We start from the raw sequence: 21,336 nt of genomic DNA, 5'->3' as shown, positions 1-21,336 counted from the left end.
CTCTGTCACACGAAGGGAAAACTAGGATTGCTTTGCTATGACTAAGTGGAGAAGCAACGTGATTAAACTGTCAGGTTGAAATCATCAGGACAGGACAATAGAGAAAACAGTTCCCATGGGCCTTGCAAAAAATTAAGCTTTCCAGTGCTTTTGTTCCTGCTGCTAATATTCATCCTCATGAGACCGTCTTATTTTTAATTATTCTGCTTTATAAGGAGTGGCCAAAAAAAAAAAGTAAAAAGCACAGGAGTGTGATTTTATTTTTAAAATAATTTCTCTGCTTATGTCTACACTTTCTGTATATCCAGCCAGCTCAATACTATCGATGGTGTTAGAAGGAAAGTGTGATGCTTTTTACATGAACATTTAGCTTCATACACTTAAAATCTGCCCTACCCGGTGGCCAGGGTTACATTATTTTTGTGCACAACTGGAAATTTCTGGCACAGAGGATGGCAGCCTAAATATGAGGTCAGTAGAGCACAGTGATGGAGAAGGGAGGGATCATCTGTGAAGTGCTGTGTACATAATACACGTATTTTACATACTCCATTGATCCTTACGGTCATCCTGGAAAAGTAGATATTCCTCTCATGTTGCACATAATGAAGGCCCAGAGAGTTTAAGTAACTTGCTCAAGGTCACAGCCAATTAGTGGTGGATCTAGGAATCAAATGCAAATTTTGTAAGCTGCAAAGTCCATGCTTCCCACCCTCCTCCCCTACACAAAGAACTCCCACCTCCAACTGTTGGAGGGCAAATTCTGGTGGACCTTTTGGACCACTTGGAAGTTCTGTTCCTAGGACCAAGAAAGACAAAGGGAGAGAAGCCTGCCTCATCTCTTCTGTTGGATCACCCCCAGGGCCACCCCTCCAGGTCACTCCTCCTTTTCTGTCTCCAGCCCCGCTGGTCTGATCTTTCCACCACAGATAGATCTTGAATCTATGGTGCAGCAGAAATAAAGACCACACCAGTGATCAGTAAGTGGGTCCTCTCTTGTTATCGGAGGAGCAGAGCGTGAGGTGGAATGGCAGCCAACATTCTTCTCTTGTGCACTTTGCATTAAGGGCCTTGGGAAGATGAAGCTCCCTGGCAGCTCAGGATAGATGAGAAAAGCGGGGCCCGAGAATGTGGGAGAGGGCATTGGCAGGGCTCACAGGCTGACAAGATTCTTAGCTGCTTTGGCTGAAGTCTTGGTTTTATTTAATGTTATCTTTTTCCCATGTATTGACAACGTGTCATTTCCAATATAACACTATTAAACATATATGCTGATCTGAACAAAGGTGTCTGTAGTCTCTGTAATGCCTCCTTGTTGTTGAGGAGGATGGGAATACTTATTCTTTCTGCTTCTGTGTGGAGGGATTTCCCTGGAGTAGGAGGCAGCAGGCTGGCCCACGACCTGTTTTTGTGCAGCTGGTGAGGTAAGAATGGTTTTTACATTTTCAAGTGGTTGAAACAAATATCATATTCTGTGACACGTGAAACTCACATGGAATTCAGATGTCAGTGTCCATAAATAAAGTCTTACTGGAACACAGGCACACTCATTCATTCCTTTGTGCTACAACAATAGAGGTGAGTATTTTCAACACAGACTGTCTCAAGCCTAAAATATCTACTATCTGAACGCTTACAGAAAAAATTTGCTGGAGCCTAGAGTAGCACCCCCGGCTCCCTCCTCCCCGTGGGGGACAGGATTTGGGGAGGCACTGAGAGTGCTCAGTGCTGCCTGTCTTCTCTCCCCTGCTTAGATTCGGCTGCCAAAGAGTGCATTCCCCTGGTTTCTCCGACATTAATGGGTAGTCTGCTCTCTGCTGGAAAATGCCTGCAGTTGGGGGAGGTGCAAATTAGATTAAGGTGTGTGTGTGCTTAAACTACATCCCCTAATCTAGTTTCCATCATCCGTGTGACTCTTGCATGGAAAAACTGGTGAAATTGGTATAAGGATCGTATGAACGGTATGTATTTCCTGATTTTGATATTGTGTTAGTTAACGTAAGATGTTAAGCTCTGGGGGAAGCTAGGTGAAGGGTACACAGGAATCTATTACTTTTGCCACTTCCTGTGAACTTATAATTACACTGTGCCCTCTGTATCCGCAGATGCAGAACCGCGGATCCGAAGGCCCGACTGTACAGTGCTATTTTACATCAGGGACTTGAGCATGAGTGGATTTTGGGATCCCTGGGGGTACTGGAACCAATCTCCCACGGATACTGAGGGACAACTGTATTTAAAAATAAAAAGTCAAAAGATTTTGAGGGGAAACATACAGATTCATGATTAATTGCGAAACACTAGAAGCGTTTCCATTAGTCGGGAACAAGTTTTTTAAAAAGGCAAAACCATCATTTCTCCTACTAAGTGGTCCATAGAGCCTCCCTTTTTGAGATGAGCTTAGCAAACAGCCAAGCTTCCTTTATTTGAAGCCTACATGGTGAGAGTTACTACCTCTCTTCCTTTATTTGAAGCCTACATGGTGAGAGTTACTACTCTTCTCCTGAAGATGAGCCCAGAGTTTCAATGCTGAGTCTTAGCACAACAGGAAAAAGCACATAGCCTTATATAATCTGACAGAACATCTGCAAACACATCCTTGTCCACTAAACCACCGGGACAGTGGTGTTGCCTGTGGTCTAAATGGTGGCGACTCCTTCCTGGTTTGCTGATAAAATGGATGGATTATAGGTAAATTTACAGACCACCAATTTCCAAATCCATTTCCACTCATCTATAAATAGCGCACAGATAGAATATCCCTGTAGGCTTTCAACACTCAGACCATGCAGGACCTGTTCTTTTTCCAGACAGCTTTCCCACACTTGATAAATGAAAACCACACTAATTTGCTTTTTAAATTTGTTGCAAGCTAAATCAGAGATAAAGCAGCTGTAACAGGTGAAAATTTCCTGTTAGAAATAGTAGGAAGATGAAAATACACTTGCTTCTAAGCAGACGCCTAGGCCAAGCATTGAACAAACCCACAAATTGAGAGTATAAAAAATGAACAGAAACTTCAAGTAAATAGAGTCGGGCGACCAGAAGGGGGAGCTCTCACACCCTGTGATGATAGTAAAGCCCAACAGGAAGAAGGAAGACTTCTCTTCCCTGGTAAGGACTCAGCCAATGAAAAGTCACGAAGTTTTTCACTATAAGCCTCCCAACTTCCCTTTCCTCCCGATAAAAGTGTTCTTCTTCCCTTGCTGGGCAGGGGCTTGCAAGCGGCTCGCTATGGATGCAGGCACTGTGTTGCAATTCTCTGCCGATACCAAATAAACCCGTCTTTGCTGGAGAAATATCTGGGAGTCTGTTTGTTTCAGGTCAACAAGAGGTAAGTGGATCGTTTCTCCTGGTAACAAAGTAATTTTAAAAATCAAAAGCAGGTTAAGAGAAATGCATGCAATAAATGGAATGACAAAGGGAGATGTGTATTCTTTCTTCCAGAGAAAACCTTACCTTTGTTCAAGGCCTACTGCTACAATTTGGATTCAATGAGGCCACGTGAAATTTCTTAGAATATAAATGAACAGTGGATGAAAATATAAGATATGCTGTTTAAATAATTAACAGTGATTATATCTGAAAGGTAGGGTTTCAGAAATGTCTTCCTCATACATTTCTGTATCCAAAAACCCAACCTTTGAAAAAAGTACATAATGGATAACAGTGGCACACGTAGAGGAGTGAAGCTGGTGTATTTGAGAAAGCTGGAGGCTCCTCCTTTCTTAGGCAACCACACCTGCAAACCAGGTAAATTCTCAATTTAGTTCAGCAAACATTTAATGAGCGCGAATCATACAACAGGCCTGTTACCAAGTCTAAGCTTGTACTGCTCACTGCACAACAGGCCAATAATCAAGAGATTAGGAATAACGACTTTATTCGGAAAGCCAGCAAATGGAGAAGAACATGCCCCAAAGAACCATCTTGCCTGAGTTAGAATGCAGGTTTCTTTTATACTAAAAGAGGAGGGAGTAAAGTCAAACATTTCCTGGTTCGGGTCGGCCTCTGTAGGGGATATGTTAATTTCTTCCTCCTTGCAGTCATTCACAGGTGGGCCTGGTCAGGATGTTTCCTGTGAGCTAAACAAAGGTATTTTAGCTTAATGCTCATTACCTGGGAAGCAGGGTTCCCAGAAATGGGCCGTTATGTGTAGTTTAAGCTTATAGGCAACATCCCTTTAGTGATTAACTTGTAATAGAATGTAAAATGTTCTTCCCTGTTACAGGCCATCCTGTAGGAAGGTGCTAGGGTACCAAATTTCACAGGCAGGTTCCCTGCCCAAGAGATTCACACACTAGTCAAGGGAGCACCATTTATACATGTAGGAGAGGAAAAATAATTTTCCCTCTACCTTTCTGAGTTCTTGCCTGAGACCACTGCAATGAAAGATTCACAAGAGAAAGACGAACAGAAGTTTATTAACATGTATATCTCATGTAAACATGGGACACACTCAGGGAGAAATGAGTAACTCGAAGAGGTGGCTTAAAACTTCAGCTGACAGAGCATTTCAACAAAGAACAATAAATCTCTGGAGAAATGACAGGACAGAGGAAAGCAGCTGTAGGCTTTCAAGGGCGGAGATAAAAGCTAATTAGTAAAATTTGTTATTTAGATTCCAGGCTGATTGGGCCTGAAGTTGTCTCTGGGAATTAACCTTTGTCCTTCCCTCCTGATGCAGGGAGGGGAGTAACTTTATAAATTTGTATCCTGCTTTTAGGCAAATGGAGGGCGAAGGGAAGAGAGAGGGCTTTTCTTGTATCTGCTTCTTAATTGCCTTCAGCTCACAAAAAACCTGTGCCAAAGTGGCATCTTTTGGGCTGGCATGTCCTGAACTCCTACAGTCATATTTTGGGGTGGCATACATATCCAAACTGGTCTAATAATCTCCAAAGTAAACTCAAATGATGAACTGGCAAGAAAAAAACCCACAAACCAGAAACCTTGACATAAAAAGAGGAAATTCTGTTAATTCAACCTTTATTAGTTACACACGCACAACTCTGCTGACAAGACATTGACACACACATACAATTATCAAAAACTGGAAAAATGAATTGTGCATGTTTAAAAAACAAAATATTTCCACACTTCCAACTACACTTATTCCGAAGTTTTATCCCATAAAATACAGCACAAAAATAATCACAGCATAAATATCATTCAAGTAAAATGCTATCTACCATAGCTGCTCGTGAACAGTTAAAACCCTGGGCTCCAGCCTTCCGAGAAGGCAGTCATGTGGCACAGTTTAAAGTTAATGATACAAGTTTACAATAAAATAGAGTTATTTGCATTGTGCTTCTGATCTTTACTTTCACTGAGTCTTTACATAAAAATAAAGGTAGATGAACCAGCGCTTGACATAAAATTGTATTTAAAAGCTACTCAAATGGATAAAGATAATAGGTACAGAGGAGCTTTTTAAATGAGAATCCCTGCATAGCTGGGGAAAGTAAATTGAGAAGTGTTTTTTTCCAAGGCCAATAGACTCCCATTCTCTGGGTAATTTCATATGAGTTATGTGATAATTGCTGGGAAGTTCTTGGTGAGAATTCACTGGAGCAAGGCCCAGAAAAGTATTTTTTACACAGTAGGTGTTCAATAAAATGATATAATGCCTCATAAACGGGGGAAGGTCAATATCTCCCTCTAGGTTTAGATCAGGGGTTGGCAAATTATTTCTGTAAAAAGCCAAAGAGTAAATACTTTAGGCTTTGTGGGCAATACTGTCTGTGCTGCAGATACTCAGCTTTGCCAAGAAAGTAGCCATAGATCATATGGTAAATGAATGGATGTGGCTGGGTTCCAATAAAATTTTATTTCTGGACACTGAAATCTGAATTTCACAAAATTTTCACGTGTCATGAAATACCATTCTTTTGATTTTTTTTCCCCAACCACTCCTTTGGGAATATAAAAACCATACTTAGCTCTGGGTTGTACAAAAGCAGACGGCAGGCCAGATTTGGGCTGTGAGCCAACCCCTGGTTTAATGGTCCTTTTCTATTTCATATTATAACATACATTAAAAAAAAATCCATCACATATGGTTACCTTATTGAAAAACAGCCCCCAAAATGTTCATTTAAAAATACTTCTCTGTTTTCCCCACAACCCAGAACAATTTTACTAACAGTAAGCTACTTCCTTTTCAAATTATTTTAATTCCAGAATTAATCAAAGATATTGGAATGAGTGTCTGGCCCTCAATTTATGTACCTGGTGAGCCAGATATACTAGAAAACTCAAAATTGCCACCCAGCCAAGACATTCACTGATTTACAAAGTTACAAATGTATTTGAATGTATTCCTCCAAACATTTCAAGCACCAGTATTCCAGACTTCTAAAAACGAGTGTTAGAGCATTTTTATTGTTAATAGCAACCAGATGGACACACCTAAATATTAAGTAATTAGGGTGTTACATAAAACAACCCTAAAACTAAAAAGTAGAAACTCACTGTCGATATGATGCGTACGTGATTCTGGACAGGGTCTGAGCGATGCATGTTACCAGGAGGTGGATTTCAGCTCATTCCTTATTGGGCCTTAGGGGAGATGGCAGATGTAACCCAGGGCAAACACAAGGCAGCTCCAAGACTAGCCATGGTACTTTTTTTTTTCTTTTTTTTTCGGTACGCGGGCCTCTCACTGCCGCGGACTCTCCCGTTGCGGAGCACAGGCTCCGGACGCGCAAGCTCGGCGGCCATGGCCTGCATCGGCAGGCGGACTCCCAACCACTGCGCCACCAGGGAAGCCCTAGCCATGGTACTTTTGTGCACAGGGACATCTCAGACCTTTAGCTATTCAGCTCCCCATGGCTCAGTGAGGGACGCTACATCCCAGCTGGGTCCAGGAGTGACTGCCTCTAGCACTACTTTCATTCATGTTTTCCTTCTGCTCCCCAGAATATCCACAGAATGTCAGTGGAGTGTGCACACAGAGAGAGTGGAAAAGGAGGTGCTTCATCCTTGTCTATTCCACCAGGAACAGCTTTTATTCCTTTTCCTTGTATATCAGGACAGACGGAGACATGATACAGAAAAGCCTAGTGTGTATTTAATCAGAGTTTTCAGAGTGACAGGAAACAGTGGTCATAGGGTTTTTTTGTTTTTGTTTTTGTTTTAAATGATGAACTATAAAAACTCTTATTGGATAAAAGGTGCCTGAAGGGCAAAACCTCATGCCTCTTCCAATTGGCAATTATGGAAATCCTTTTTCCTTTTGGGATTATTGTCGTGAAAGTGCTTTTGCTCTTTTGCAGGTGAAGGAGCAGCGCTTCATAAGAACAGAAACAGCAGGCTGCAGGTGACGAGCCCTCACTCAGGCTCAGGTGCTGGGCAGGTGGGTACCAACCTCCGCTCACCTTGGCAAAGCCACTGCCGGACACCCAAGCGGGGCTGGGACGTGCTGCTCATAATAATGACGACTCCTGCACTTACACTGAATTTTTACTTTTTGGCAAACACCTTCACTTTCTCTGAGGCTCACAATAGCCCATGGAGCTAAATAAGGCATGTATAGAATCTCCGCTCTCCTGAGGGATGCGGTGCGGCGGGGGGCGGGGAGGGGTTGAATGTCACATCCACGGGGACAAAGCCAGGCCAGGCCATTGCTCGTGGGCCATCCATCCCACCAAGCTGCTGTGCTTTATGCTTGGGCTTATTTCCTAACGGAAACAACATGACATGGAAAACAGCACAGAAGGGAAAAAACCTTTAAGCAGTTAATTTAGGACAATGGAGACGTCAATGTAAAAAATGGTCGAAAAAGGGAGAGGGGTTCCTTCATGTCTCAAAGAAACACAGGCAATTCTGTGCTATTTCTGAAGTCTCAAAAAATGAGTGGTTCAGCCTCTGCAGCAACACCCCGGAATACCCAGCAAGTGTCTTTAGTGCGCCCAGGCAGTGATCCAGCCGTGACCATGGGGCTGCGGGGGCCGGCTGGCCTCACGCTGCACTTTGCTCTGAGGCAGATGGGGTCGTGGTGGAGTCCAGGGCTTCATTCTATAAACCCTATGCTGGTTCTCGGGGAGTCTGCGGCCTCGGGCGCATGGCATGTATTGGTCCCTAGTCAGGTAGGGGGAGGGGTAGGATTTGCATCTGTTTAAGATTACGAGGATTGGATGAGCTTTAAAAAAATTCCTAATTCAGGGCTTCCCTGGTGGCGCAGTGGTTGGGAGTCCGCCTGCCGATGCAGGGGACACGGGTTCGTGCCCCGGTCCAGGGGGATCCCACGTGCCACGGAGCGGCTGGGCCCGTGAGCCATGGCCGCTGAGCCTGCGCGTCTGGAGCCTGTGCTCCGCAATGGGAGAGGCCACAGCAGTGAGAGGCCCGAAAAAAAAAATTCCTAATTCAGATACCCTATGGGCTTATTTAAAATAATGGATGGCATGTCCCCATACATGTGGCGAAGCTTCCTTTCTTATTTTTTAAAGAACTAAGGAATCCTATAAGCCTCCAAAGCACACGTACTTGAGCTCCAGGTACTCGTCAATGCCATACTTGGAGCCCTCTCGCCCAAGGCCAGACTGCTTCACCCCACCGAAAGGGCACTCCACGGAGGAGATCAAGCCTTCGTTAACGCCAACCATGCCGACCTCTAGCCGCTCCGCCACCCTCCAGATCTGGGCTGGGTCTTGAGAGTAAAAGTAACCTGTCATGGGGATAAAGGACATGGATGTAGAATAGTCATTAAAGCCAGGGGTCCCCAACCTTTTTGGCACCGGGGACTGGTTTCATGGAAGACAGTTTCTCCATGGACAGCAGGGGGAGACGGTTCAGGCAGTAATGCGAGCGGTGGGGGGTGACGGAAACCGGCAGATGAAGCTTCCCTCGCTCGCCCGCCGCTCACCACCTGCTGTGTGGCCCGGTTCCTAATGGGCCGCGGACCAGTACCGGTCTGCGGCCCTGGGGGTTGGGGACCCCTGATTAAAGACATCATGTGCACAGCTGCGGATGCCATGGGTGACCATCTGCCTAGTCATGCGGGCCTGGAACCCTCCCTGCTCCCATGTGGAGCCCTGAGTTGGTCCTGTGCACATCTTCATCTCAAAACCTTTGGAAATCCTCTTTCTGCTTCTATTCCACTCTCGCTAGAGCTCTCACCGTCTCCTATCAGGACTGTAACAATAATGAACGCAGCTCCTGTGGCCTCCTGTTCAGTGCATCCTGCACACGTCAGTTAGGTTATCCACATGATATATATATATATATATATATATATATATATATTTGTGTGTGTGTGTGTGTGTGTGTGGTATGCGGGCCTCTCACTGTTGTGGCCTCTCCCGTTGTGGAGCACAGGCTCCAGATGCGCAGGCTCAGCGGCCATGGCTCACGGGCCCAGCTGCTCCACGGCACGTGGGATCTTCCCAGACCGGGGCTCGAACCCGTGTCCCCTGCATTGGCAGGCAGACTCTTAACCAGTGCGCCACCAGGGAAGCCCTTGTTGAGTGCATTTATGCACATATAATTTTGTCAGGGTCATAGGGTACATTCTGTGGCCACCTTGTCCTTGTCCAAACTGAAAGAACGGCAGCTACTCTGTGAGGCTCCCTCTGCCTGTGCTGCCTTCGCTTCTTTCATGGCCCCTGATGCTCTCTGTGAGGTCGGGTGCTATCTCTTTTGTTCAGACTTCCAGGAGCCACACAAAATGGGAGGAAAACCCCTTGGAATTTCCAGGCATCGAGCCTCTGGGAACATGGGAGTTACAGGGTGCGTGTGACTCTCCCCCTGAAACACGGCACTGCTTCTTCTCCCACGACCATACCCAGCTCCAACCAGGGAGCCCCCATCCTGCATCCGGGAACGAGGCAAAAGAACACGGACTTGCACAGGCCCACCCCCGCCCCTGGGAAAGCAGTGAAACACATGCTCCAATGAAGTTGCCTTCTCAAAACCCAGGGTGACGTTTATAAAGGCCACCCTGGCATCAGCTGGAGAAGTGATTATGACAGCTACCAAGCGAGGACGGACGCCTACCTGCCAGCCCGACGTCGGCCACGTTAGCGATCGCCACCGCCTCCTCCTCTGTATCAAACCTGCCAAAGTCAAGATGGGTCATCAGCAAAATCCCTAAGGGGAGAGTAAGGAAAACCAGCTGATTTCCTCCTGATTTGTTTCCCAAATAAGGGCGAGGGGTTAATCAGAGCTTTGCAGGGAGTTCAGAGGAAAACACCATCACTCGCTGTAACCGTGCAGAGTTCAAGGCTAGCGAGCTCGGGTCAACACCAGTTCATCTCCTCTAGGAGATTGGGAGACACACAGGGAACTGTGGAGTATTCAGAATGTCGAACAAAACGCCTTAAGAAAAGGATTACGGCTCTTGCTACCTACTAAGAAGAATAATATGTACCGATCGGACTTCCCTGGTGGCCCAGTGGTTGGCACTCCACGCTTTCACTGCTGTGGCCCCCGGTTCAATCCCTGGTTGGGGAACTGGGATCCCGCAAGCCACAAGGCGAGGCCGGAAAAAAAAAAAAGAAATGCACCGATCATAACAACTACTTTAGAAGCAGCCATAATGTAGGAGAAGGAAAACATCCAGAGGCCACTGGGGCCCAGGGCTCTAGTGTCGGCCCCACCACTTATGCTCTGAACAGTGTGACAGTGCTGGGGGTCTGTTCCCCTTGGAAATGAGACTGCTAGCGTGGAAGCCTTATGCAGTCTCTTCCAGCTTTATCATCGTTATTTCTGGAACAACATTTCAGAGGCCTTTTTCTGTTGCCCCAGAACTGTAACTGGGGGCAAAACATTGTCCGCATCTCAGATCCTCAATTCAGAGGTCCAGCAGCAGTGGCAGCTGGCCAGCCAGCCCTCTGAAGGCACCGGGCAGAGCTGGCGGACCCCAGTCAATGCAAGAGGACGACTGGGAGAGAAGAGAGCGCTCTGGGGGAGGGCAGGTCAAGGAGGGTGACCCCAAGAGAATTATTTCTTCCAAGGATGACCAGCTGTGTCTCCCAGGGCTTGGCTCTCCACCTGTAGAGAGCAAGCCATTCTATCCGCCAGAGAACAGAAAACAGGGCATCACCCATGTCCTCACTGGCCACCTGTGCCTCGAAAATGCAGTCATCGGGACATCCCTGGTGGCACAGTGGATAAGACTCTGAGCTCCCAATGCAGGGGGCCCGGGTTCGAGCCCTGGTCAGGGAACAAGATCCCATATGCATGCCGCAACTAAGGAGCCCGCCTGCTGCAACTAAGGAGCCCACGTGCCGCAACTAAGGAGCCCTGGAGCCACTAAGACCCAGTGCAACCAAATAAATAAATAAAAAGCAAATGCAGTCTTCACATCATCAGTTGTGACATCCTTGAGGATTTTCACCTTTCTTTGCTAATGTGGGTGGTGCTCACACCGCCCTGCGTCCCAGAAGAAGTGTGAGACTAGAGACCCCTAGTAACAGCTGTGTCCCCCTCCCTGACCTAATGCTTTAGTTACACAGCAACACCCATAATGATATCAGGCAATGTGCTAAGTGCTTTACGTACATTATGTCATTTAAACCTTAAAACTGTCCTGTGAGGCAGGTACTAGTTTTTATTCCTTTTCCCACCAAGGACCCTGAGGCTCAGAGAAGTTAACTTGTTCAAGGGGACACAGATATGAAGTAGCAAAGCCTGAATCTACACCCAACTCAACTCCAGAGCCTGCATTCCTAACCACTGCATCCTTTTGGAAAATGTCAAGTTCATACTCCAGGTAAAAAAAATTTTATTAAAACAAAGAAGATGAAAGTTCTCCAAGTGGTTCATTTCCCTAATGTCAGATTAATCTATAATTTTTAATTTAATTTAATTTAATTAATTTATTTATTTTTGCGGTACGTGGGCCTCTCACTGTTGTGGCCTCTCCCATTGTGGAGCACAGGCTCCGGATGCACAGGCTCAGTGGCCATGGCCCACAGGCCCAGCCGCTCCATGGCATGTGGGATCTTCCCAGACTGGGGCACGAACGCGTGTCCCCTGCATCGGCAGGCAGACTCTCAACCACTGCGCCACCAGGGAAACCCTAATCTATAAATTTCATTAGCAATAGAAGAGAGAGAAATATTTGGAGAAATAATGACCAAGAACTTCCCAGGACTAAACAAACACTTTAGACATTAAAGAAAGACATTGGACCTCTGACTGAAAAAGCTCACGGTGTACCATACCCAAGCTACCATGGTAAAATTTAAGAACGTCCGAGGCCGTGAGGAATTTTAAAAGTCTCTAAAGAGAAAAAGCATATCCCTTCACAGGAGTAAGAACCAGGTATCAGCTTTCTCAGTGACAACCCTGGAGCTAAGTAGACCAAGGTGTGACATCTTCAAAGTGCTGAAGCTAGCATTTTATGCAGGTAAATTATTATTTACTTGTGACTGTGAGATAAAAGGTCACATAAGAACACACAGTCCATTGCCCACAGACACCCTTGAAAGAACTCTTAAAGTATATACTTCATTACAAAGAAAAATGAGTTCAGTAGAAAGCAAGAGAGCAAAGTAGAGAATTTGGTAAATTTTGTGGTCTAAAGAGGCAATAATAGAAACAAAATTTTTTAAATGTTACATTGAACTTAGTGCTTCCACTGATATAACCCTGCTCTCTACTTCAGCCCGTCCCCCACCCAGGCCTCAAACGACACACGAACTGGATTTCTCTCCGGGTTTCCTTTTCCTTTCCTATCCTTTCTCCTGTCTTCCGACCCGCTGGATGACCTTACTTGATAACTGGTGCCACGGGCCCAAACGTCTCTTCCTGAGAGCAGAGCATGTCTCGGGTGACGTTGCTGAGCAGGGTGGGCTCGAAGAAATTTTTTCCAACTTGATGCCGCTTCCCGCCTGTCACAATGGTGGCCCCTTTGGAAATGGCATCATTCACATGTTTCTCTACCTGTGTGAAGAGTAAAAGAAGAGCCCTTGGGAAAGGTGGTCGAGGATACTTGGGAAACGTTTAAACTGCAGAAAACTGTAACTGGGTTTCTTTCTTTTTCAAAAAAACTGTAACTGGGTTTCTTTCTTTTCCAAATAGGTTAATGTACCCTGCTCCCTTCTGGGTAGAAAGAACCAAATGCACAGAGGTACAGAGGCAAGAGGGCACATGGTGTGTACCATGCTGTCTCCTCCCACCTCTGTGATTTTCTCGCTGTTTGCTCTTACAGTTTGTCTAACGGTCTAATACACATATGCCCATGTCTTTGCAGGCCTGATGCTCAGCTGTCTTCCTGGGATTTGTTCTCATCTCCTTCCTGGGTTAGTTCCAGGCTCTTGGATCCCATGTTGTTCTCCTCCCTGGATTTCACTTTCATTTTGTTCTAATACCTTCTCCTCGAGTAGTTGTTTCAAAAAAGGTGCACTGAAAATGGTTTACCTTCAGAGTTTTCTGATACTGTATGTCTGGTGTTTTACCTTGCATTGGTTGGTGACGGAATTTGGACCCAAAGTAATTTTCCTTCAGAACGTTGAGTGCAGGTTCGATCCCTGATCAGGGAACTTAGATCCCACATGCCAACAGCGTAGCCAAAAAAGAAAAAAGTCCTCACTCCTTTGTGGGTTTGTGGTAGCTTTTCCCACCTCTGGAAGCTTCTTGAATATTCTGGTATGTTCCTGACATTCTAAAATTTTAATGAAACATATCTAGGTTTTTCTTTTTATTATTCTACTTGGCAATTGACGAAGTCTTTCAATTTTGAAGAATTGTTATTTTCCCCTAGCTCTGAGAAGTTTTCCTCTAGTATTTGATAATCCTATTTCTTCCATCTCAAGTCTTTCTAGAGTTCCTATTACTAAAATGGATACACCCCTCACCTCAGATCGATTTCTTTGTGCATTCCTGCCATACTTTTGCTTTAAATTCTAAGAGCTCTCCTTGATTTTGTCTTCCATCTTCATTACTGAGTTTTAAAAAGATTTTGACCACCATGTTTTCAATTTCTAAAAACATTCTTTCAAGGCGTTCCCTGGTTGCCTAGTGGTTAGGATTCCAGGCCTTCACTGCTGTGGCCAGGGTTCAGTCCCTGGTCAGAGAACTGAGATCCCACAAGCTGTGCGGCACAGTCAAATAAATAAATAAAAACGTTCTTTCTTGTTCTCATTGCTTCATTTTCATAGAACCTACTTCTGTTTTATAGATGTACTATCTTCTCAGAACTCTTGGAGAATACTATTAGATTCCTAGAAAAAATCCTGTCTGTTCACAGAGTCATCTACTTCTTGAGGGCCAGCTGTTCTGTTTGCTCTTCTTGACCCTCCTCTGATGTGCTGTGGGTTTTCCTCTAGGGCTGTCATGATTCTTGGTTGTTCATCTTTCTAATGAAGGATGGGGTTGGTTAATTTCAACGGGTGACATGGGTGACCTCTGCTGTTAACAGTCTCTTCCCCGAACGAGAGGGACAACGCCAAGCTTGGGTTTATCTCACTCGGCAGGCTTCACTTTAGGGGTGGCCCCACCCGAGCAAAGGGCAAAGGTAGGGGAGCTCCTCTCTGGCGTGCCTACCCTCACTCTTCACGCCGTACTCCTCGTAGGCTGGCTGCTCTATTTCTTCAGAGGCATTTTCCTGCCCAGAGCAAATTGCCTCTGTTACGTTGTATGTGTTGGTGGTGGGTGGAGGGAAATGACCCAGAAAACTGTGCAGAAGTAGAACCAATCAGCACTATTTCTCCCCTCCTCCCATTGCTACCCTCTACCCCAGCCATTTCTAGAAAAGCTCCATCGTAGAAATGACACCCATTTCCTCTGCAGGCTTCCCCTGGGCCTGCCTCATTCTGCTTTGACTTTTCTGTTAACACGACCCCTGCTGCCTTCCAGAAGTTCATCACAATCCGTGGTCCACTGCAGTCTCCCCCTGCCTCCCATTCTCAGCGGAATATGCTGTAGGATTTCAGAAGAGATAAATAGAGGCTTGGGCACAGTCTGCCGTCGAGATTCACCCTTTTGAGATCCTCACCCCTTCTAATGCTCTCATAGTTCACTGTCCGCAACAAATCCCCATTAGCTTCCTTTCTATGATTTATAGCTCTAAAAATACCTCTATTTAGCATACTTAACAAGGCCCCATTCTATTTGACCTCAAATAGAATATGCTCTGTCCTCCTCTTGTCACATTAAAAGTGATGTGCACTTTTTTCCCCAGGTATTTACCCTGTGACTGTATGTACACTAAAGCCAGCACAATGGATTGTTTTCAGACAAGATGTTTTCTACTAAACTCTCAGAGGGAAAAAAACAAAAACAAACCCTTCAACTGTAGTTGCTTGAGGTCCTAGGAAACGGCGTCCTCTAGAGAGCAATGTCTATACAATCACTTTGGCAAGAAAAACAACAAAATCTCCAGACAGGTTTCCCAGTCCGCAAACTAGCAATAACTGGGGCACTGAATGCCTAGGCCCTACTCCAGACAAATTCACTCCCAATCTCCTCAAGTAGGACCGAGGCATCTGTAGTTGTTAAAGGTGCTGGGTGGGTTAAGAACCACCCCTCTGGGACTTGAACCATAGCTGGTACAGAGCCACATTTTCTTTGCTGGGTGAGTGCCCAGGGTCCAAAGGCATCTCAGAAATGCAGGTGGTACCCATGTAAACTTCAATGTATATTTTTTACGTAGAGGTAGAGAATCCCAAGGCAATAACTGGAAATGTTATCAGAGCTCTGTAAAACCCCAGTGCTTCCTTGGTGTCTACTGGGGAAGGCACCAGATGTGATCTTCAGCCAACCAGACTGCCCACTGGGTCAGGGCAGCCATGGCGGGGCTTGGTCCTCAGGCCCTCAGGAGGCCAACGAACAGCGAATGGGCTGTGCTTCCCACCTGGGTGCTGACCTGGCTCTAACTTGATTTTGGTTCCTCAGGTGACCCGGGAGGCTCTCTGTGCCCCCTTTTTCCCCCCACACACAACCTCCAGCCTCCATTTTCTACTAAAATCCTATTGAAATCCTTTCTACCAAGTAAGGACTTATCTGGGGAGCATACCAGATGTTTGATATTATACGAAACCTCCTTGTAAGCCACTCTGAAGAGGATTATTTTTTTAAAACAGTAGAACAAGAGGAGAAAACTCACCTCGCTAGCAGTCAAGATTCCGACATTATTTGAACAAACAAATCCTTGCTTAAGGAGTTTCCCTTTCTTGCCATCTCTAAATCTTTATTTATTTATTTATTTATTTTTGGCTGTGTTGGGTCTTCGCTGCTGTGCGAGGGCTTTCTCCAGTCGCGGCGAGCGGGGGCTACTCTTCATCGCGGTGCGCGGGCCTCTCACTGTCGCAGCCTCTCCCGTTGTGGAGCACAGGCTCCAGACGCGCAGGCTTAGTAGTTGTGGCTCACGGGCTTAGTTGCTCCGCGGCATGTGGGATCTTCCCAGACCAGGGCTCGAACCCATGTCCCCTGCATCGGCAGGTGGATTCTTAACCACTGCGCCACCAGGGAAGCCCCCATCTCTAAATCTTAACCATGATTTCTGTGGCTCTACATCTCCTGCCAGGGTGTTTTCGCCAAGGATTCTTCTGCAAGGGCATTTTGTTTTCAGTGCCAGCCAGCAGTTCAGCTGAAACACAAACGATCTCAAAAACAAAGCCTTTTTCCTTTCCTTTCCTTTTAGGTGTTCCAGAAATTAAAGAACTTTGTATTTCAGGATCTTAATTCCTGAGGCAGCAGGAGATAGAATTAGCACCACTGTAAAAGAAAATTTAGGGAGGGCGGTAGGAGAACAGAAGTGACAGATCTCATGGGGACTCAGTGAAATGATGGAGCTGGAAAAGCTTATAACCACGTGGTGCCACTCAGTTTATACAAATTGGCAGAAACTCAGTTGTTTTCCCGATTTCTCCATTGTTTCCAAAACCGCCTTGCCGGCCACCTTACCAGAGTGGTTTTGCCAGTTAAGCTTCTGATACTGAAACCATGACGTTGAACAGATGATAAAACGAACTTACCTTTTCTACAGCTTTCTCATTAATTAACGGGCCTTGAGTAGTTCTCTCCTCAAATCCATTACCCACGTGCAGGTTTGTTTTCATTGCCTCGGCAAATTTTTTCACAAAGGAATCATGGATACCCCTTTGCACCAAGAAACGGTTTGAGCAAACACAAGTCTAGACAAAAAGAAACAAACTCACACTGACAGTTTGTTGGAAGCTATTGACCCAACCAATAATCGTGTGACTGCTGCTACCTCTGAATGTGAATGCACTTTCCCAGGTGATTCCCGTCCTGTGTTCTACCTGCTGTGTTCCTCCCCACGTGGGCTTGGCCCTAAAGACAACTGTGCTGAGTGCATGGACTTCTCCAAGCCCCTCTACACCCGCCACATCTCTGTGGTTAAATAGGTAAGCGAGGATAAATATCTGTGCACAAAAAACCAAAAAGCCACCTAACCCAAGTTTTTTCGAATGGCTCTTATTGGAAAGAATAAAACTAACACAAGAAACTGTAACTCCCTGAGACAGTGATGCTGCAGTGACAGCAGAGCTAGAAGGAAAGGGATTCAAAGGCTAACTTACATCCACTAGCTTATTAAGCCTTTCAAATGCTTGGCAGAATCCAAGATTTTGAAAATGGAGCAAGACCATTCTTCCGTGTCAGACTAAATTATTGAAAAGCCCTTTGCTTATTATTTTTTCTAATTAGACCTAATATTTAAAAATGATGTAATATAAACACATTACAGGAAATGTAGTTACCCTTGATACGTTTTCTTGGCTTTTTCTTTTTTTTTTTTTTGGCTTTTTTCTTATTGTGTATTTTTCTCATAGAAACAAGCCTATAGATAATTTTGTATCCTATCCATTTTTATTGGCTTAAAGCAATACACCCCAAAGTTGTAGCTTTGTAAGTGTAACTCTGAAGGTTACACACCTTGCCATTTTGTGTTTCTAAAAGGAAACATACCTGTTTCTGAAACAACCAAGCTTATTAGGTTATGTGAAAGGAGAAAAATTAATTACCAAAGGCCAAAACAAGGATGAAAGCTATTTAATATGGAATATTGTACAACATTTCACCTTTTTTTCCCCCAGATAACCTTTCAGGAGTTGTCATTCCATTTCTGGAATGCATTTAAAACTGCTTAGTGATGGTACTCCAAGACAAAGTGCTTAAGAATATTGTATAAGAAGCCAGGATCCTGGCAACAGCTTGGATAGAAGTTGGGAGACCGGGCCCTAGGTTCCCAGTCCCAGATCCTGAACCCAAGGATGTATGACTTCAAGTCAATTAGTCTTTCTAGAGTTTCATGTCTTCAGCTGTAAAATGCAAGGTTTGTGTCAGACAACTGGGAAGGTCCCTGCTAGATCTAATGCTCCAGGATTCCCTACAAGGGGTGAGCTCAGGCCACCACTCTCCCAAGGACAACCTGGACCCGCCTTGGGCCACTGTAGTGTGTGCAGCCCTGTAGTGGGTGCCTGTCATGCCCCCTCCATCTCGGGAAGAATGAGATCCAGGCAGCAGGGTTTTGAGTTTTTAAAGGCTCCATCTCAACATTTTCCTCCCTTCTTTTCCTTAAGACTGTGGGCCTCAGACCCTAGGTGTTCAGGCTATTTTGTGTCTGAGGAGATGTTTAAACCTGTTCAGCAGAGAAAAGCCCAGTGAGGTAAAACTATGAAAATAACCAGATTCAAAGAGGAGATGAACGATGAGATGAGAGAACGATTTGATTAAAAGGCATCTGCTGTTCAGGAAATGCCTTGAAGCCAGGGATACCTTATTTCTCTTTGGACCCTCTGAGCCTAGCAGAGGCCCAGGCAAAGAGGGGGCACTTACAAAACACCTGATGAAAGAGGGCGTGGACAAAATGAGGGGAGTGTCGTCCTAGGAGGTGAGGAAGGGGGTAGGATCTGTAAAACACGCGACCCAGAAAAATGCCCTGGGACTCACCTGTCCAGAGTTCCTAAATTTAGATGCCATGGCCCCGGCGACAGCCTGGTCAACATTGGCACTGTCAAACACGATGAATGGGGCGTGGCCGCCCAGCTCCATGGACACCCTCTTCACAGAGTTTGCTGCATGATGCAGCAGGACCTGGGAGCAGATGAGAGGATGCTGTGAGCACCGAATCAACTACATGGCCCCGTAAGCCTTTTTTCAAAAAATTGCCCAGTAGTGGAAAAAGCCAGGTGCACAGTCGTGTATACGAGATGACAGTTTGCATAAGAAAAGGGGAAAATAAGAATCTATATGTATTCATATTTGCTTGTATTTGATGAAGAAACACAAGGAAGATAAAAAAACTAAAAATTATTTCTAAAAGGGAGGAAATCAGGGATGGGGTGAGGGTGAAACTTCTGAATATAAACATGTTTATATTGTCCCAGTTTTTGAACCATGTCAATGTATGACCTATTAAAAACTTATGATAAATTTGTTATGATAAACATAAAAAATTATGATAAAAATTATGATAAAATTATCGTATTATAGAGATATGCTAATAAAATCACCCATAACCCCATAACCCATAGCTTACCACTGATAAAATCTTAAGGTATATCCTTCCAGAATTTGGCTACACACACCAGGGACATGTGCCTTTTTTTTTTTTTTTTTTAAAGAAAACAGGATGGTAGAGTTACACAGCTTTATAACCTGCTTTATCTTCCCAGTTAGTCATATATCTGGAACATCATAACATGCTCACAACACTTTAAACACACCCATATCAGCGTGTGTTTCGTGTTTCTAGAACATCCTTTAGCTGCTTGCCTAGTATTCCACTGCAGAGCTATTCATTTATTTATTCAGCCCCCATCTGTTGGAAATTTAAGTTGCTTCCAATTCCTTGCTATTAAAACAACACTGCAGTTATTCCCTCAGTATAAATAAGTAGAAGTAGAATCACTATAACAACAACAAAAAGAAGTATAATCACTAGCTCAATGCACAACTGTAAGGCTTTTTGTTTTTGCGGTACGCGGGCCTCTCGCTGTTGTGGCCTCTCCCGTTGCGGAGCACAGGCTCAAGGACGCGCAGGCTCAGCGGCCATGGCTCACGGGCCCAGCCGCTCCGCGGCATGTGGGGTCGTCCCGGACCGGGGCATGAACCCGTGTCTCCTGCATCGGCAGGCGGACTCTCAACCACTGCGCCACCAGGGAAGCCCCTGTAAGGCTTTTTGATACATATAACTATTAGGCTTTAAATATCCAGGAAGAGATTCTTACGGCCTAGGAAAGCTGCCCAGGGATGTTTGCTTTATTACACGATAGTAGGTCTTTATCCAACCACAGCTATGAGAACGGTGGACCCACTTGGATGGTTCAAGTGCAACGAACAGTGGTCACAAGCCCAAGGTCACTCCAGGACTGGTCCCTGTGATACACAGCTGTGGGTTTTATGATAGGTCTCTTAGTCAAAATTCAGAAAAGCTGGAAAATTGCTTCAGTGCTGGTACTTCTCTATATGCCCAGATGTTAAGATTCCAGCAATGAACTAGTAAAGATGGTCTTCTCAATGAAATGTTACTATTCAACAAAGTAGTACGAGTTTTAAGATTAAACTTCTTTTCTAAAAATTTATTTTATTGATGTATAGTTGATTTACAATGTTGTTAGTTTCTGCTGTACAGCAAAGTGATCCAGTTATATATACATATTTATGTGTGTGTGTATATATACTTTTTCATATTCTTTTCCATCATCGTTTATCACAGGATACTGAATAGTTCCCTGTGCTATGCAGGAGGACCTTATTGTTTATCCAGTCTATATATAATAGTTTGCATCTGCTAATCCCAAACTCCCACTCCATCCCTCCCTCAGCCCCCCTCCCCCTTGGCAACCACAAGTCTGTTCTCTATGTCTGTGGGTCTGTTTCTGTTCCGTAGATAAGTTCATCTTTTAGATTCCACGTATAAGCAATATCATATGGTATTTGTCTTTATCTTTCTGACTTCACTTAGTATGATGATCTCTAGGTCCAACCATATTGCTGCAAATGGCATTATTTCATTCTTTTTTATGACTGAGTAGTATTCCACCGTATATACATACCACACCTTCTTTATCCGTTTATCTGTTGATGGACATTTAGGTTACTTCCATGTCTTGGCTACTGTAAATAGTGCTGCTGTGGACATAGGGGTGCATGTTATCTTTTCGAATTATAGTTTTGTCTGGATATATGCCCAGGAGTGAGATTGCTGGATCATATGGCAACCCTTATCATATGGCAACTCTATTGGATCATAGTTTTTTGAGGAACCTTCATACTGTTTTCCCTAGTGGCTGCACCAGTTTACACTCCTACCAACAGTGTAGGAGGGTTCCCTTTCCTCCATACCCTCTCCAGCATTTATTTGTAGACTTTTTAATGATGGGCATTCTGACCGGTGTGAGTAAACCTATTTCTTTATTTTCTTTT

The 21,336-nt window shown here is 44.8% G+C and overlaps 1 protein-coding gene and 1 long non-coding RNA gene across 4 annotated transcripts in view; one reads left to right on the top strand and one right to left on the bottom strand.

The window, feature by feature from the left end:
• Positions 1-3,197: 3,197 nt before the first annotated feature.
• LOC309827951 lies at positions 3,198-11,639 on the top strand. The gene is made up of 3 exons (XR_014297270.1): positions 3,198-3,334; positions 7,275-7,354; positions 11,569-11,639. It is a non-coding gene; the product is annotated as an uncharacterized lncRNA (long non-coding RNA).
• The window catches only part of ALDH5A1 (aldehyde dehydrogenase 5 family member A1), a gene marked incomplete at its 3' end in the record, with an annotated part of 31,164 nt that continues 13,781 nt past the window's right edge, over positions 3,954-21,336 (bottom strand). Inside the window, exons 6-11 of one of the 3 annotated variants that reach the window (XM_082662906.1) lie at positions 18,859-19,002; positions 16,920-17,078; positions 12,716-12,885; positions 9,994-10,052; positions 8,485-8,665; positions 3,954-4,085 (exon numbers count right to left, since the gene is read on the bottom strand). In XM_082662906.1, the coding sequence (XP_082519032.1) occupies positions 4,067-4,085; positions 8,485-8,665; positions 9,994-10,052; positions 12,716-12,885; positions 16,920-17,078; positions 18,859-19,002 (732 nt within the window). Of the gene's footprint in view, positions 4,086-4,722; positions 6,559-8,459; positions 8,666-9,993; positions 10,053-12,715; positions 12,886-16,919; positions 17,079-18,858; positions 19,003-21,336 lie in introns of those variants that run through there. The other 2 variants (XM_082662907.1, XM_082662905.1) reach the window with 2 other exon arrangements.

The sequence above is a fragment of the Grampus griseus genome (genome assembly GCF_964374135.1).
Source record: "Grampus griseus genome assembly, chromosome: 10".
Lineage (NCBI taxonomy): Eukaryota > Metazoa > Chordata > Mammalia > Artiodactyla > Delphinidae > Grampus > Grampus griseus.
Note: the sequence above shows the minus strand (reverse complement) of the source record. Positions and strands in the feature narration are given on the sequence as shown.